At 39.2% G+C, this 18,498-nt stretch overlaps 2 protein-coding genes across 22 annotated transcripts in view; one reads left to right on the top strand and one right to left on the bottom strand.

The window, feature by feature from the left end:
* The window catches only part of LOC136833716 (UDP-N-acetylglucosamine transferase subunit ALG13-like), a 539,859-nt gene that overhangs the window by 147,552 nt on the left and 373,809 nt on the right, over positions 1 to 18,498 (bottom strand). For all 21 annotated transcript variants that reach the window (XR_010851592.1, XR_010851593.1, XM_067095956.1 and 18 more), the window contains one exon: positions 12,882 to 13,094. Coding sequence is in view for 19 of the 21 variants with exons in the window: in XM_067095956.1 (XP_066952057.1) it covers positions 12,882 to 13,094 (213 nt within the window). In the remaining 2 variants the exon portion in view is untranslated. The remainder of the gene's footprint in view (positions 1 to 12,881; positions 13,095 to 18,498) is intronic.
* The window catches only part of LOC136833810 (uncharacterized), a 345,490-nt gene that overhangs the window by 74,935 nt on the left and 252,057 nt on the right, over positions 1 to 18,498 (top strand). The gene's annotated exons all lie outside the window — the stretch shown is intronic.

Raw genomic sequence — 18,498 nt, 5'->3', positions numbered from 1 at the left:
TCTTTTTTGTTTACTTTGTAACCTTCTTTTCATCTGTGTCTCATCTGTGCCCAGATGATGTGTTAATAAATGTGAAAGCACTTGGTACTGAACTTCTGCCTGTCATTTTCCTGTGGAATTCGCTTACACACTGAAGTCACGTGCATCTACTATACTTCGATTTTTTAAGAATATATATATGTACAGTCTCGGTTGATTGGGTACTCAGTGAGGAAAAAAAAACTGGAAGGTAAATCAAAAATATATATGAAACACTGTACTTACCACCATCTAATACTTTGTTGAGCCTCCTTTGGCTTTTATGACAGCTTTGAGATGTCGTGGGATGGAAAGGGCAATTATGTTCTTTAGCAATTCTGGGTCAAGATTGTCTCAGATGTCCTGTATTGCAACCTCAAGCTTGGGGATGGAGGACATGTCACGGTTGCGTAACTGGGCTTTCATGATCCCCCACAAGTTCTCTGTGGAGTTTAAGTCTGAGGAATTACCTGGCCAGTCTTTAGAATAATTGATGCCACAAAAATCCAGGTAATCCTTGATTAATTTTGCAGTATGTTGTAAAAAGTCACTTTGGGTGACCTCAAAACATTTTTCCAGATGATCAACAAGGAGTTCAAAATACTTTTCCTTGTTCATTGACTGATTCTTAGGCAGTATGATAAGTTTTCCCGTACCATAGAACGAAAAACATCCCCATACCATCAAATACTGGGGGTATTTTACAGTGTGCTCCACGAATTTGGGGTCATATGGATTACTGCCATCCCTCCTCTTAACCTTTCCCCACCTGTTGCATGTCACACTAAATGTGGCTTCATCAGTCCCCAAAACACTCTTCCATCTGTCCTCCTCCCACTCAATCTGTCTCTTACAAAAAGTGCCTCAATTTTTCCTTTATCTAAGGGTCACTAAGGGGCAACGTCTGGCAGCACGTTCATGAAATCCGAGTCTTGCTAACACAGGTACGAATGGTTCTTTCACTCACTTCCCCAAGTAAATCAGGATTTTCTTCCTTGAAGATACGGGCAGTGATCCTGGGATTATTATCAACCTCTCTCTTTATCAGTTTCTTCCTAAGACTTACCTCAGATCAACAATGGGTGCGAGGCGCATGTGTAGGTAGTTCCTCTGAACTGCCACCTTTGAACTTTTTTACCCACCATATGTAGAGCGATTATCTGACTTATTTTCTCACTTGACAAGAACTTATTGCGGCTCATTATAAGAAAAAAAAGCACTAAACAGGGGCTAAATAACAGCAAAATCATGAGTCCATGCGGACAAAAAAATTGGGTAAATAATCCACTATAATTGACCAGCAGCTACTGGGAACTTCTACTCCTCTCAGGGAGAGAGGAGTGGGTTGCCAGATGTCACCTGACAGTGCCTGTCATCTTCAGAGGGAGGCTCGCATATTCAGAAAAATACGTAGGCACCGCCCACCCAACCCACTGAGACTGTATGTATGTATGTATATGTATATGTATATGTATATATACCTCTCTTGTGGCCGATTTCGTTAGTGCGTCACTGTAGTCCTGATTCCTCGTCCGTCGCTGGTTCGATCCCACGGACGGTGGACTTATTATCAACTTAAAAAAATTCCTTCGGTAACATATATGAAAATATATTATTTCCGAGGTAGAGTGAATTGGATATTAAAGGACGTTTGTAGCTTTCTGATTGTATATGAATCACGGTGATGTGATAAATAGACATATATATATATATATATATATATATATATATATATATATATATATATATATATATATATATATATATATATATATATATATATATATATATATACATATATATATATATAAAAGTGATAATAATTATATATATATATATATATATATATATATATATATATATATATATATATATATATATATATATATATATATATATATATATATATATATATATATATATATATATATAAATGATAATAATCATATATATATATATATATATATATATATATATATATATATATATATATATATATATATATATATATATATACTCATAGTAATCAAGCTATCATGCTAAGAACAAAATACCAAATTCAAAAGTACTTCCACCTCACAGTTAAGCCAAAGTACCATACTGATGAGAGAAGTCTTTGCTTCCTTGGGGCAAGAACTCAAAACTTAAATGTTGAACTGAGGAAGGTGAAAAAATGATACTGTATCTTATCGAAGTCCTAACACAGCTCTAAGCAACTTCATAAAAGTGGGAACCTATGCAATGGCATCCCGAGAACCAACTTTAAGTGATGAGCTTCCATGATTGCCTCAGTTGTTTTTTCAGATTAAGCCAGCAACACGGCACCACATCATCCCTGTTGGTTGGTTAGTTTCTAAGTGCTCACTCCACAAACACTGTTGCGTGCACAGTGGTGCGTTATGTGCAGAGCTATTTGACTTTAAATTGTTTACTAGCTTTCTGTTTTGTCTCCAAATCCCTTTTCCAAAATGCATCAACTTTTCTTGATAACATGCCTTACCATAAGCAGTGTTAACTTATTTGTTTAAACAGGAACTGTGGTAGAAGCATACAAAAGAGTGTCGGTCAACTGATTCATCTTTGGTAAAAGGGAGTGAAAGCAAAAGAATGCAAACTATGCAATGCTTAAAACTAAAGAATCAACCTAATCATTGTTGAAACCCCTTAAGTCTAAAGGAAGAACTGAGATGGTAGAAAATGGCAAATCTATGACAAGGATGGCGAGGCGATAAACGCCAGGGGAGACATAGCAGGGACTGCAGCAATGACGTCACAGAATGCTGTTGGGAAGTACCAGACGGCTGAGAGAGTGACGACTGGGTGGGAGAATGCAGAGGGTTCTCGCATGATGTCATTATCAAACGTGAATGACAGCTGGAACCATCTGCACATCACTTTCAGAGGCTACTGCCAAGAAGCAAGAGCCCATTCTACCACAAGGTTAGCTTAATCTATATAAATAAGTGGTGGAAAAGGAAGAGGATATTGTACAAATAGGAACATTTGTCAGAAGGTGACAAGTACGAGGCAATAGAGGGGAAACTGAGTAAGAGGGGTGGGGTTAACATATGAAATGGGTATGATACTGGGAGAGTAAATGATGACAAGAGAAGAATTGATGTGCAGCCCAGAAACTGCAAAAGTTAACGTAATATGTCTATAATCCCTAAATAACTCCAACAGTTCACTTTCATCACTATCATTCTCTCCAAAAATAAGATGATGATACGTGAGCTGGTATATGCGAGCACTAAACTCTACCATATAAATCCTTCAGATAACACATCAGATTCAAGGCACAAGATGGTTGACAGAAGTGGCAAAGGGCACAGACCTTGGCCCCAAGACACACAATGGTACCCTGTTCACAGAGAACCCAACAGACATAGGGCAGTCCAGACGGCGGGCTACAGACAGACACCAAGGCTCCGACACCTCTCTTGCAGGGGAAACCTAAAAAGTCGATCACAATGGGGGACTGTGATCTTCATCCTAATATATATGGTCAAATTTCTAACCAATACACGAATATTTCTCAATTATGTGCTATTTTTCTACTGAACCACATAGGGAGCATAAGAAGGCAGAGAAGAAAAAGTAAGAGAGGAATTAACCTATCAAGCAATGCAGGAGAAGCAACATCAGTAGAAAAAGGAAAAGTCTGAGTAGGTTCAAGACCTGCCCTAACAAATTGCCTGCGTAATCTATCGGCCTGTTATATCTTGCAATATTTAACAAAGTTATTCACCCTCTCATCAGGTCACTCCTTATTTTCTTCAAAAGAAGAAGAAAACCACACTCATACCTCAATAGTTAGCCTAACACACATGCGGCCATCAAGCACAACTGATACACTTGGTTTACACAGAACTTGCTCCTATGCAGCCTAATGCTTTCATCTCTGCCTGCTATAGATAACATAATGTGACTACTGAAAACAAGCACAATAACGTACATGAGAAAATCAGCCAGAAATAGTAAAAATTATCACTAACACTGATTCAGAATGTCTGTAAAAGGATATGGCAAGAAGAATTCTGACAAGTAAAAAGTAAAAGTATAGCTTAGTTTTACCAGACCACTGAGCTGATTAACAGCTCTCCTAGGGCTGGCCCGAAGGATTAGACTTATTTTACGTGGCTAAGAACCAATTGGTTACTTAGCAACGGGACCTACAGCTTATTGTGGAATCCGAACCACATTATAGCGAGAAATGAATTTCTATCACCAGAAATAAATTCCTCTAACTCTTCATCAGCCGGCGGCGGGAATCGAACTCCGGTCCATCGAATGACGGTCTGAAGCTCAACCAACTCGGCCAACAAAGGGCTATAATTCTGACAAGAATGTAAGCATTCCAATGCCACCTGAAGGGAAACAGGTGATTACAGAGACAGTCCTAGTGGGTTAGCCAAGCATTATTTCTTTTATTTTGAATGCCAATCAAACCGAATGGCACGAAGATATATGCTATCTTTAAGGATTCATTCCAAATACTGTAATAAATATTTCAAGAACTGCAGCATGACTGGATAGCTTCTATCCACTAACAAGACGCCCTTCTCCGCCAACAGGAAAAAAACTATCTTGAACATGAGAAGACAGTCCTCAAGAAGCTTGTTTTCCTCAACAGTATAGTACCAAATTACAGACAACAAAGAGACCTTACCAGCCATGGCCCCCACATACTATCAAGAAACCCCACCTGAGGGTAGAGAGGTTGACAGGTCAGTCCTCCTTGATCAAATTCACTCTCTCAGGGATGCTGGCAAGAACAGGTCGAGTGATTCCCTCCAACTGCTTCTTGCCAAAGCAACATCCTACCTAAGTACCACTATGATCAAGGAGCTACAAGAAGCAATTATGAGATTTAAGCAGAACCATGCCTCACAATCCGCTATGCAAACAAAGCTGTTGTTTTGGTCCTCATTAACACCAAGGAATATCATAAAATCTTGGAAAGATCCCTTCTCATGCACATGGGCCACCTCTCCCACACACTGATAATTTAATGATGAGGTATCCATTAGGAATCCTATTTGCTAACTTCTATACAAGTACTGCACTCTAGAAAGCTTTCAACTAGATCCCAACCCCATCTATCTACCATTAGCACATACATTGATGACACCTTCATCAGGATGAAATCTGAAGACAATCTAGAGATCCTCCAATGGATATTTAAGGTTTCCTCCATTTCAACTGTGAGAGGAGATCTGAGGCAGTTCCCTCCCTTGGGCCAAAAAGTGACCCACACCAAAGAGGGGCACTTAAGGAGAGCCCTCTCACTGTGCTACGAGGAAGGAAACTAATAGGAAAATTGGTGGACCAACCCAATGTCTTGTTGACGATGATTTCTCACATATATACAAACATAATTAAAATCAACCCTAACCAAGTACATGAAAAAATGGCATTGAAGAAGCAGTAAAGCTGTTCTATAGAGGCTATATACATCAATGTTACCATCAAGATAAATCTGCCCTTGAAAAGCTAACAAAGAACAAAGTCACTGTCACCCTTCACACCACCAAGGCTGCATTCATCATCCATTATAGAAGCACCAAACAGCAGATCTTCTTACAACTAATCCAATCCCTCCTACCGAATATTTCAAAAGACAGATTATCACAACAATTCAAATGCCAAAACAGATAATGCCCTCACTTAAACATTGGTATGACAACCACCAATTAATGGAAAAACTCCAGAACAGCTTGGGCTGCCCTGAATTATTAAGATCAGTTGAAATTTTGCACTCTGCCAACTGTTACTCTATAAGAGGTTCAGCATAAAAAGAAATTGCAAATAACAATGAACACAAAGACTGACATCTTCATTCTTTCCTCTACTACCTATAGAACTGGAACTGCCCATCTCCCCTGCCCCCCAACACCATGACAACACTTTCCAAATAAAGATGCTGAACAAAGATTACAACCCCCTCCCACCTGGGCTGAGTTAATGCACTTATACCACCTCATAAATTACTTGCCAAGAGTGTTTACAAGGCCAAAGTATCAACTGATGAACAATATGCCTGTGCTACAATTCAGTCTACATATTGTATCATAAACAGTATATAAGTAGAAGAGTATACTCTAAACATTCTCATAAGGCAAGTAAACTTTGGAGACTTAATTTTTTATTTGCCCAGCATGAAAAGAAATTCAAACAGCAAATAGAAAAATATAAAAACTCAACGCAACTATAATGGCCTTTTCTTTATTTCTTTAAACATTCTTTCAATAATCTTTCAATATTGTAAATTCATTCCATAAGGGTATGGAGAAGAGTTCGACGAGTCTGTTGTAAATTGTGGTATGAAACAAGGATGTATACTGGCACCACTTCACAAAACATGTTTTCCTATTTGTTGCATCATAACTGAAAATAATGAGGCCAGCACCTACTGGTCTTTTACATGGATAAAGATAATTTTATCTCAGGTCAAGACAAATTAAGTTTACAGCAACAGATCTGATTTTTGCTAAAGCTGCTATTGTTTTGCACATGGTGCAATGACCTAAGGAAGATACTTACAAATAAGCAGAAGCACCATTAATTTTATGAAAGATGTTGTTACGTAGCAAGGAGAGCATCAGGAAAGGGATTATTCCCTGGAAGGCAAGGAATTGACAAACTATTTTTTTCATATTTTGTATAGTTTTCTGATATTGCACACTAGTCTGATAAGACTTAACAGCTTCACTGCCACTGCTGAAAAAAGATCCTTTGGATATTCTGGACTATCAGTGACATGAGGTGGTCCTGAATAAGGTTAACTAACATCATCTATGCCCCTATAAGTAAGAAAGAGGCTCCAGTGAATGTCATCTTAAGTGGCAATCAAATTCCAAAATAATCATTTTATAGAGAAATACACAGGGAAAGGAAAAGTTTAAACTTTTCCCTTCCCTGTGTATTTCTCCACTTCTGCACTAATCTGAAGCCATGAAGTGAGATATCAATGTAAAATAAATGATTGGGATGAGAGAGCTCGATATAAAGATCTCTGGAAACAATGGGTCAGAGGGCTGGTGTACTGGTGAACAGAGGTGGTAATGGTGTGAAAAAGAGAACTGCATTATAATGGCATAATTTGAGTGCAAAGAACAAGCAGTAAATTCAATGGTAATGAACTGGGTTGAGCAATCACTCACATTTACTTAGGGCACAGAGATAGCAAATTAAGACCAGATGAAAAGCCCATGAAATCATGGAAATGAGGCAACAAAGGAAAATTCAGGCAGAAAGTGTACATGACTGAGATGTAGAACAACTTTATTTATAATTTAACCCAACAAAGCAAACAAATGGAATCACACAAAGAGTGATAACAACAAAATATGTAAAAATATTTCATCTTAAACACCAAGGTTTGTTCTGAAAACAATTTTGAAACTTCTGAATAATAATTTTCACAGAGGGCTAAGGCTCATCAGCCACATATACTAGTTTATGTCAATAGGAGTGCAATGCAGGCGGAAAAGCTGCTAATTACAATGATAAATATTTACTGTCATTGCAACATGAAAAAAGACAAACACATTACCACATACCCAATGCATCCCTGAAATGATAAATTATTATCTACAATCCCTAGATACATCACTGAAACAATTAATCATCTTCATTCCCTAAAGACAGAATTTCAAGTTTAGAAAAAATATTGTGCATACATCAGGTAAGCCTTGGGGAGGGTGATATTTTTAATCACCATTTTACAGTTATTTTAGCACTAACTATCAACAGACTGTATGCTTGGGGTTCATAATGTAGGAAGGTACAATCATAAAAAATGACAGTAATAAAAGCAGGGTTTAAACAGCCAGCCACAACTCTAGGCACATCACTAAACTAAACTAAACTAAAAAATGTATGTAAACACATTTTATTGTTATTACTAGGTAGCTCACCCAGACCAATGGAAGGGTTTCATGTAAAATGAAGCTTGTATGTGTAAGAACATAGTAACCCCCCGTTTTCACACTTACTGGACAATTGGTGATGCTACCCCACTGGGTATCTGTGGTTATGGTACCTCTATTCAAGCCAGTTAATGCCCAATATCTATAAGCCTCATATTACCTAAAGTCCTATGATCAATGTAATCATCTGTTTCCTAGTTTGCAGCTTGGTTTTCACAAGGGCCTGGGGGCTTGTGATGTTCTTTTAATTTCCATTCACATAGAAATCCATAGATTTTGTCATAAAATTCAAATGACTGGTCCTGACTTTAGTACAGCTTATGAGTGTGTAAATTATGGAGCCCTTGTTTTCAACTTTAGATAGGAGTTAGTGGACCATTTCTTAGTACTGTTCTATCACTGAATTTTTAACCAACAGACTGTTCATGGTAGCTGTTGATGGGGACTACAAGATTACAGAACTGTAACTGCTGTTCTTTAGGGTAGTGTTCAAGTCCCACTACTATTAATATTACATATGCACAATATGTGGTTAGGCACTGAAAACATGCTTCTTGCTTATGCAAATGAAGCTGCTCTCTTTACGTCAATCCCATCCCCAGACCATAGACAAGTGGTTGATGAATTTGAGATTTTGCTCAAATCAGTGTATGATACAATCAAGTAGAATAAAGTTACATCCTAACAAAACCCAAAGCATGATTTTTAATACTATAGGCTTGGGACAATCTTCTGATACTGTTTCTTATATATTTTATTTTGAAAAATATATGTGGATTATCTTAACGGCAGAAAAAAACTGGTATCCATAAGAAATGTTTTTATTTTGCCATGTTTTGAATAGTGTTCTCCAGTTTCATCTTCAGCAGCACACTCACTTCAAAGATCCATTCACAAATCATTAGTTTAATTAACTGTATCATCTATGATCTCAGTAGAAATCAGGAGCTGATGTTCAATTAGCTCACTCCCCTTATGGGGGTAGCGCTGTCAGTGCGCCTTATGTGGTGCACTATAAGCATTAAGGTTCTTTGCAGCATTCCTTTAGCCCCTTTCATTCATTTTATTGTACCTCCATTTATATTCTCTTCCATCCATCGTACTTTCCACCTTCTAACCCATCGTACTTTCCACCTTCTAACAATTGTTTGATAGTGCAACTGTGGGGTTTTCCTCCTGTTACATCTTTAAAACCTTTTTACTCTCAATTCCCTTTCAGCACTGAATGACCTCATAGGTCCCAGTGCTTGGCCTTTTGCCTAAATTTTATATTCCATTCCAATCAGTTATCTCACTGTTCTAACCACTCTCTGCAATCAGTTCTTCCAAAACTATCCACCCACCGTGTAGTACTAGTTATACCGTTAATTGCAACAGCCTTGCCTTTTCTTCTGAAAAGTTTTCTTTAAGTTTTATTCCTACTCTGACAAAACCATGGAAAATTGTTCCTAATCCTGTAGACAAATTGCTAGAACTTCAGAAAGTTCAAATTTGGTACATAAACTTTTTCGGTTGAGCAACCAGATATTAGTCTCACTTCATAGTTGACTTGTTTATTTATCAAATTTATTTTACTTTTTTAATGTTTTTCTTTTTATCACAGCACTATTTTCTGCTCAATGTCTTTTTCCATAATGGGCTAATTTCCATACTGGGACCTTGTGCTTATAACTATCTGCTTTCTCAACTAGGGTTGTAGCTTGGGTATTAACCTTTACCTAGTAGCAGGTCATGGTGGTAAACTCATATAAGCTAGGTTCAAACTGGCTAACATCTGGGGGATTTTGATGAACAAGCTTATGTATAAAATAAATAATAGCAGCAGCAATACTAATAATGTACCCATGTCATAAAAAATTATAACAATCTACTTTTCCAACTAAGGTTGCAGCTTGGGTATTAACAATCAACTTTTACCAAATAGCAGATCATGGTGGTGCGTTCATATAAGATAAGTTCAATCTGGCTCACAGTTGGGGGTTTTTCAGTAACCCTTAAATGTCGACTGGACGTATCGTACGTCGACTAAATTGTCTGTAGGGTGCCGAGTGGATGTACGGTACATCGACTACAAAATTTTTTTTTAAATATTCGCGGAAAAATAGTTATAGGCCTAGTTTGCGAAAGATTTTAAATCACGCGCCTTGAGGAATGCTGGGAGTTCACGGATCACACTGTTGTTTTGTTTACAAGCGTTACCCAGCCTTGCATGCGTGAATTTCTTTCTTCTCGCACTAGAGCATCAGCGATGCATCTCAGAAATTCTTTCGTCACTTTGTCGTAATTATGCACGGTTTTATATTAGCCGTTGCATAAAGTTTTATATATGAAAATGTGCACAATTTCATGTAAAATACAACAAACAAACAATCCATGGTTCTAGCTTTTAGCTTTTATCAGTTTGGAAATATTTTCATATAAATCACGAAAAGTGCCAAAATTTCAACCTTCGGTCAACTTTGACTCGACCGAAATGGTCGAAAAACGCAATTGTAAGCTAAAACTCTTACATTCTAGTAATATTCAATCATTTACCTTCATTTTGCAACAAATTGGAAGTCTCTAGCACAATATTTCGATTTATAGTGAATTTTTGAAAAAACTTTTTCCTTACATCTGCACGGTAACTCGGCCGAAAATCTCAGAAATTCTTTCGTCACTTTGTCGTAATTTTTGCACCGTTTCATATTAGCCGTTGCATAAAGTTTTATATATGAAAATGTGCACAATTTCATGTAAAATACAACAAAAAAACAACCCAGGGTTGTAGCTTTTATCAGTTTGGAAATATTTTCATATAAATCACAATAAGTGCCAAAATTTCAACCTTCGGTCAACTTTGACACTCGACCGACATGGTCGAAAAATGCAATTGTGAGCTAAAACTCTTACATTCTAGTAATATTCAATCATTTACCTTCATTTGGCAACAAATTGGAAGTCTCTAGCACAATATTTCGATTTATGGTGAATTTTTTAAAAAAACTTTTTCCTTATGTCCGTGCACAGTAACTCGGCCGAAAATCTCAGAAATTCTTTCACCACTTTGTCATAATGTTTGCACCGTTTTATATTAGCCATTACATAAAGTTTTATATATGAAAATATGTGCAATTTCATGTAAAATACAACAAATAACCCATGGTTGTAGCTTTTATCAGTTTGGAAATATTTTCATATAAATCACAATAAGTGCCAAAATTTCAACCTTCGGTCAACTTGACTCGACCGAAATGGTCGAAAAATGCAATTATAAGCTAAAACTCTTACATTCTAGTAATATTCAATCACTTACCTTCATTTTGCAACAAATTGGAAGTCTCTAGCACAATATTTTGATTTATGGTGAATTTTTGAAAAAAACTTTTTCCTTATGTCCACGCGCAGTAACTCGGCTGAAAATCTCAGAAATTCTTTCGTCACTTTGTCATAATTTTTGCACTGTTTTATATTAGCCGTTACATATATTTTCATATATGAAAATGTGCGCAATTTCATGTAAAATACAACAAAAAATAACTCATGGTTGTAGCTTTTATCAGTTTTGAAATATTTTCATATAAATCACAATAAGTGCCAAAATTTCAACCTTCGGTCAACTTTGACTCGCCCGAAATGGTAAAAAAACGCAATTGTAAGCTAAAACTCTTACATTCTAGTAACATTCAATCATTTACCTTCATTTTGCAACAAACGGGAAGTCTCTAACACAATATTTTGATTTATGGTGAATTTTTTAAAAAAACTTTTTCCTTACCTCCGTGCGCGGTAACTCGGCTGAAAATCTCAGAATTTCTTTAGTCAGCTTGTCGTAATTTTCGCACCATTTTATATTAGGCCTTACATAAAGTGTTATACATGAAAATGTCCGCAATATCATGTAGAATACAACAAAAAATAACTCATGGTTGTAGCTTTTATCAGTTTTGAAATATTTTCATATAAATCATGATAGATAAAATTCGACCTTCGGTCATATTTAACTCGACCGAAATGGTCGAAGACTGCAATTGTAAGGTAAAACACTTACAGTCTAGTAATATTCAATCAATTACCCTCATTTTGCAATAAACGGGAAGTCTCTAGCACAATATTTCGATTTATGGTGAATTTTAGAAAAAAACTTGTTTTTACGTCCGCGCTTTACGAATTCATGCATCACTTTGTGATAATATTTTCTCTGTGTTGCTTTGATCGTTTTACAATTTGTTATATACCAAAATCATCGCAATTTAGTGTACAATACAATGAAAAAAAATAACTCATTAGCTTTAACCGTTTTGCTCACAGCGCGATTTGTATATAATTATATATGAAAATTTTTTTTTGTGCTGTCATATATTCCAATATTTATATATGATAATGATATTTTTTCATTTCTGATGGTTGCATACTAAACTTCAGGCAATGAGAAAAAAGGAGCCAAAAATGAACTCTTAATCTTAAAAACTAAGCGTGCTGTGATTTTTTTAAAAAACTTTTTTTCCGCTTCAGCGCTAACTCCCGAACGACGCCGGCATACGACAGACACTTTTGTAAATAGAGGCTCTGCATTTAAGGGTTAACAAGCTTAAGTATGAAATAAGTAACAGCAGTGGCAATACTAATACAGTACCCATATCATAAAAATGATGGTAATGATTGGGGATTCAGACAGGAAGTCTAGACTCTGAGGGCACTACATGCTGTACCAAAGCTCAGATCAAGGTACCTTTAATTTGCATACTTACAAAAAAATGACAACAAGTCTACATCTAAACATGGAGTTCACTACCTACAATTTACTGCTGTTACTCTTAAAAAATAGGTATACTAATTATTATATTACTATTGTTATTATTATTATTATTATTGTTAGGTAGTTCAAGAGGTCTACTGAATCAAGTTTGCATGTAATAGGATCACAATAAGTAACACAGCTGTAAAATTTACCTGAGTAGCAGATGGTGGTGGTGTGGGAATGAAAGCAATATTTGGATCATGCTGATAATAAGGTGACTTTGTTGAACCATCTTCATTGTACTGCAAACACTGTGGCTGAATTTCACTTGACTCCAATGCTGCTGAATTTGATGGGATGTGATCAGACTGGACTTCATATGTGTCACTTTTAATTTCAGATGCAGCACATATTTTCCCATCAATCTACAGAAATACAGAGTAAAATATTTGTCCTATAAGGCAGCCCCAGGCATACAAACTATTCTTATAATAAAAAAGAGACATTTATATAATAAAATAAAGTTTTATATATACTTACCAAGTAATTACAAAGCTATTAGTTTCATTTATTCGCAGTAGCTTCAATTTAAATTTTGTAGTAGGGACACCGATGTTCTGTGTAGGTGACTAGTCTAACCCCCTAATGAGATAGTCAGGAATGACTTAGCAGAGAATCCGCAGTCTGTTTATGCTTATGTCCATCAGAGGGGAGGAGGAGGGCTCCAATCATGTAATTACTTAGTAAGTATATATAAAATGTAAAATGTAATTTCTATATAAGTAACTTACCAAGTAATTACATAGCTGAATCCCACATTGACAGGTGGTGGGATACATGGACATATTCTACTCTAAAACATTAAGTAATGTAATAAATTTGAAATAGAAAAGTTGCTAGCATTGAAAACAATGCTTGTCGTTCCTTGTTAGCTAGGAGAGCCTGCAGTATAAACTGCCTCTGGTTGTATTAGTGTGGCGGTAAAGCTGAGGGTCGCCTCTACTAAAGAGGGAGCTTTGTAGTGGAGGAGTACTCCGATCGCTACCAAAGCACCAGTGGAAGTTATGTAGTCAAGGAATTATCCGATGGCTAGCAGAACTTTAAAGGCGCCCTTGCCCTGGGCACAGTACCATAACAAAAACAACCAGATTATGTTGTCACCTACACCAAAGTACGACCTAAACCCATTCACTAAGAGTGCTGGGTGCTCCGGGTGTACTGTATCCTGCCTGGCTCCCCAAAATTTGACCCTTCACTACAAGGTGAATAGGCAGTAGGAGAAATTCCTTTGCTTCCTTCTGTGATACCATGCCAGTAACAAAATCGCAAGGTACTGCCAAGTTTTTAAAACATTGTTTAAACTCCCTCAAAATGAAAAGCGAAGAACGATCATACTACCACTAGGTTGACTGTCGAATAGACGTAAGGGATATAAGGTGTCTGAAAGCTGATGGGGTACAGGCTGTTCTGACATCTCTGGCTTTCATTAGGAGGAGGAAAATGCTTCTCCTAAATCTGAGCATGTCTCAGAAGATAAAGTCCATTAGGATAAAGGGCAAGAAGTTCTAATCAGAGAACGAAATGAGCTCTTGTCGTAACTCCCTGGATTATGGATGGCTTTTTAGGCAATACCATACCATCAAGCAGGGCAAAGCTCTCTAAATTCCTCCTCAGAGCCAGTGAGCGCTTCTGGCTCTCAGAGAATGAGCTGGAGCTAGTGCAGTTGCTACCAGGAGTTCTACTCAAGAGGAAGAAGGTAGTTCTTGCTATTACACCATAGGTTCTGGATGACCTTCGAACCTGAACATTCAAACTGGATAGAAAACTTTAGTCTTCCTCAGAGCTAGTGAGCGCTACTGATTGCTCAGAACAAAAGTCGACGTCATAGCCAAAGCTGGTGCCAGGCTATTGTTAGTACCAAGAGAGCAGCGCGCCCACGTCCCCTTCCTTGCTTGGGCATGTCAGGAACTTCAAAGGAAATTAAGATATGGATGCCAACGAACTAGGTCTCCATGCTTATACATGAGTTATGCATAGTTTATGCATAGTTCGATACCCCTTAATGGGGTAATTGTAAAAGGAACATGGACATCTCGCAGAGGAGACGTAGGGCATGAGATACTGGCTTCGGAAAGCTGATCCCCAGGTCTAGAAGAAGACAAGAGAAGATTGACTTATATGTCTTGCAATGGTCTCTACAATACATCTAAAAAAATCTTCAATGATAATCCTCCGGACAGTCTGGAGTATGTCATGGAAAGATCTGACTACCTTGGAAGATCTCTTGAAGCGAGGTTGTCCTCCCACAACCGAGCACATTCAGGAACCATGATATGAGCCAGAATTGGGTAAGTGGACAACGTAACTTGGAGTTAGCACGAAGATTGTGTCGCTCCTTCTTGACCGTGATGAAGGGCGAGAAGAGAGGTAGTCCAACAGATTTGTCTATAGCATGAGGTCTGCTGCACATGCTATAGGGTTGGTATGGACCACAAAAGGAGGAAAATGAAGACCCCTTGAAAGGGCAAACAGGTCCAAGACAGGTCTGTCCCACAGATTCCACAGATCCCAGCAACCGGGGGATCGACAGTCCTCTTCTGATGTCTCAATACATCTGATAGGGCTTAGTTCTATGAACAGACAAAGTGACTGGAAGACCAGACTGATCTGTCTACAAAAACAGGTCTCTTCCTACAGAAGTGGGGAGACGTGGGGTAGAGCCTTGCTTACTTAAAACATTAGAACTGTGGTCTAGTCTGAATGGTTACCACAGTCTAGGAGTGCAATAAGGTAAAAAAGCACTGAAATTATGTGAAGAAACTTCCAGCTCTATGAGAAAGAAGTGAAGGATCTGTCTTTCCAGGGACCATGCCCAGGAAAAAACCCCGGTTTCTTAAGAATGCTCCCCAACCCATAACTGAAGCATTGAAAAGAAATCCAGGACTAGGTTCACAGATGAAGGAACTTCCTTTCCTAAAGATTAAGTTCAGACAATATAAGAACAAGGGCTCCAGAGAAAACTTGTGCTGCCAGGAGGCCGACATCTGGCAAGGACAAGGAAGGGTGCTTCCTGCACCTCCAAAATCCATTCAATAGCCGTGAAGATTAAAGGACAAGGCTATCTGGTTTGTTCTCTATCCGCTGTGGGTATGTTTCACATTGGTGATCATGCAGACTCGCAGCCAAAAAAGAAACAAGTAGAAGGACGTGCAGAACCACAGACAACCGTGCGAACAAGCTGCCAACTCTGCGGACTTTATGACAGCCAAGAGAAAACGTCAAAATCCTTGCAGATTCAACAAAAAATGAACTTGATAACAGTTAGCGTGCACTCAACAATACCCTCGTACAGAACAAAGACGTGCAGAACTGTACGCCGAGAAAAATTCCATAACCATAAGAACCTGGGCCCTGTGAGCTTGTGCCAAGAGAACGGAGATGGCCGCCGAATACTAGAGATATAATGATGAGTGCTCTAGTGCAGCCCAGAAATAGAAGATAGCTTTAACTATTGACAGGAAGCAGATAACAGCAACTGTCAATATGCAGATCTTCAGCTGAGTGAAGAGCCAAGAAGCTTACAGGGTTCAGTCGCCCGAAACCTTGGAACTGAAGTAAAATCTGAGGAAGCACTTAGGTCTGTCCAATCTGGCCAACATCTCTTGGGTGCCAGAGCTAGAGTAGGCTCACTACTAATGTTCCGGGCATGAAGGGGGTAAATGATGGTAAAACCCTCGGGCCGTCTGAAAACAAGGATTCTTGGCAGATGGAAAAACTAAAAAATCCAAGAGATGCTGAGAGTCGACAGGAGGACTCTGGCCAGTGCTCCTCATGTCAGTCCAGAAAATTAGGACTTCTAACAATCTTGACGGGAAAGTCTAGATCCGTCAAGACACTAGAGTGACGAAAGATAAAAGACACTTGTCTTGCTCCTTTTAAATGAAAGCCAATTCTCCAACCTTGACAGATGTTTGGATGACTAGGAAATACCCCAAAGAGGGAGCTTCCTTCAGCAACTCAACAACTCTGACCCAGAAGTCTTGTCCGGAGGTAGACTTGGTCCCAGCTCAATGGGAAGTGGTGCACAAGACAGGACAACAGTGTGTTCTTAAAATTCGGGCACTGAACCAAAGAGGAACTGGTGCCGGACACAGCAGGTTGGCGCTCAGATCCCTTGGATCCCACTACACGCTAGGATCCCTTGGATCCCACTCTACACTTGGATCCCTTGGATCCCATTGGATGCTTAGATCCATCGGATCCCACCAGACACTTGGATCCATCAGATCCCACTGTTGGACACTTGGATCCATCAGATCCCACTGTTGGACACTTGGATCCATCAGATCCCACTGGACACTTGGATCCATCAGATCCCAATGGACACTTGAATCCATCAGATCCCACGTGACACTTGGATCCATCAGATCCCACGTGACACTTGGATCCATCAGATCCCACTGGGTGCTCGAATCCCACTGTACACTTGGATCCATCATATCCTGCTGGACACTTGGACCCATCAGATCCCACTGGCCATGTGGATCCAACAGAGCCCACTGGATGCTTAGAGCCATCAGATCCCTCTGTATGCTTTGATCTAAGTGGATGCTTCGGACACTGGGCGCTTAGACACCATCCACTCTGACACTGCTAGGCACTCAGATTGAGAGAGTGTTTGGCACCAATTACTGGTGCCCCACAGCTGGAAGATATGCCTCTTCAAAGGTCAAGATACGCCCGAAAAACGTCAACACCCCTTGTCTACACTGGAATCCATGTCTGTTCACACTGGGATCCTGAAACAACACCGTTGATGTCTATTGTCCATACTGGGATCCATATCACTAGAGGACAAAGAAAGCACATCCCAATGGATGCCTTTCCAATGGCTATCTGTCGAGACCTGCAGGCAGCAGGACTGACTGAGGAGCAACTACCGAGGGGTAAAAACCCCTTCGGACCCTCATGTACCGACAGTATGCCTCCTCCTGGGTTTAGGGGAGTCTGACAGGGACTGAGTTTAGGAGATCCATAGGGCCGGATAGCCACATCCTCCACTACACATCCAGTAAAACGCCTTTCCAATGGCTGTCTGTTGATAACTGGGACCAGGAACAGGCTGTAACCCCCGACCTCCCTTGGTCTCCTAGTATGCCTCCTCCCAGTTTTAGGGGAGTCTGACGGGGACTTTCTTTCTAGGAGCATTGGGGGACGAGTAGACACCTCCTCCACTGCACAACACTTCACTATTCCAAGGTTAACTTCTGTTAACCCAGACACAAGACTGGTAATGGCATGGGAAGGAAGCAAGGGAGCCAGGCACAGGAGCAATATGAAAAAATTAAGAGGGCTAGTAGTAGGAGAGAAAAAATGGATGGGGAGTAGGCGCCAGACTACACTTGGATCCCTGGGCCGCTTGGATCCACTGGGCACTTGGATCCGCTGGGTGCTCAGATCCACTGGGCACTTGGATGCACTGGGCGCTAAGATCCCACTGATTGCTCAGATCGCACTGGGTGCTTTGCCGGGCACTGGGTGCTCCCAGGTGTAAATGGCGCCAGGCAATTGGGTGTCAAACAAGCTAGTAGTTCGTAAGCTAAGAAATCTGGAGCTGGTGAGTGTTCCTGGGCACTTGGAGCTGATCTTCAGCTGTCAAGAACGCCAATTCTTTCGAAAGCCCAGTGCAACCCAAATAAGCACAATTCTCTCCTACTACGTTCTGCCCAAAAAAACTTTTTCGGTTGTCTGCAAAGCAAAGTATAATAAGATGATTTTGCTTAATTCTTGAAGTACCATCATATAGACAAATCTCAACTACTAACAAAC

This window comes from Macrobrachium rosenbergii, chromosome 4, assembly GCF_040412425.1.
Source record: "Macrobrachium rosenbergii isolate ZJJX-2024 chromosome 4, ASM4041242v1, whole genome shotgun sequence".
Lineage (NCBI taxonomy): Eukaryota > Metazoa > Arthropoda > Malacostraca > Decapoda > Palaemonidae > Macrobrachium > Macrobrachium rosenbergii.
The sequence above is the reverse complement of the archived record's forward strand: the minus strand, read 5'-3'. Positions and strand labels throughout refer to the sequence as shown.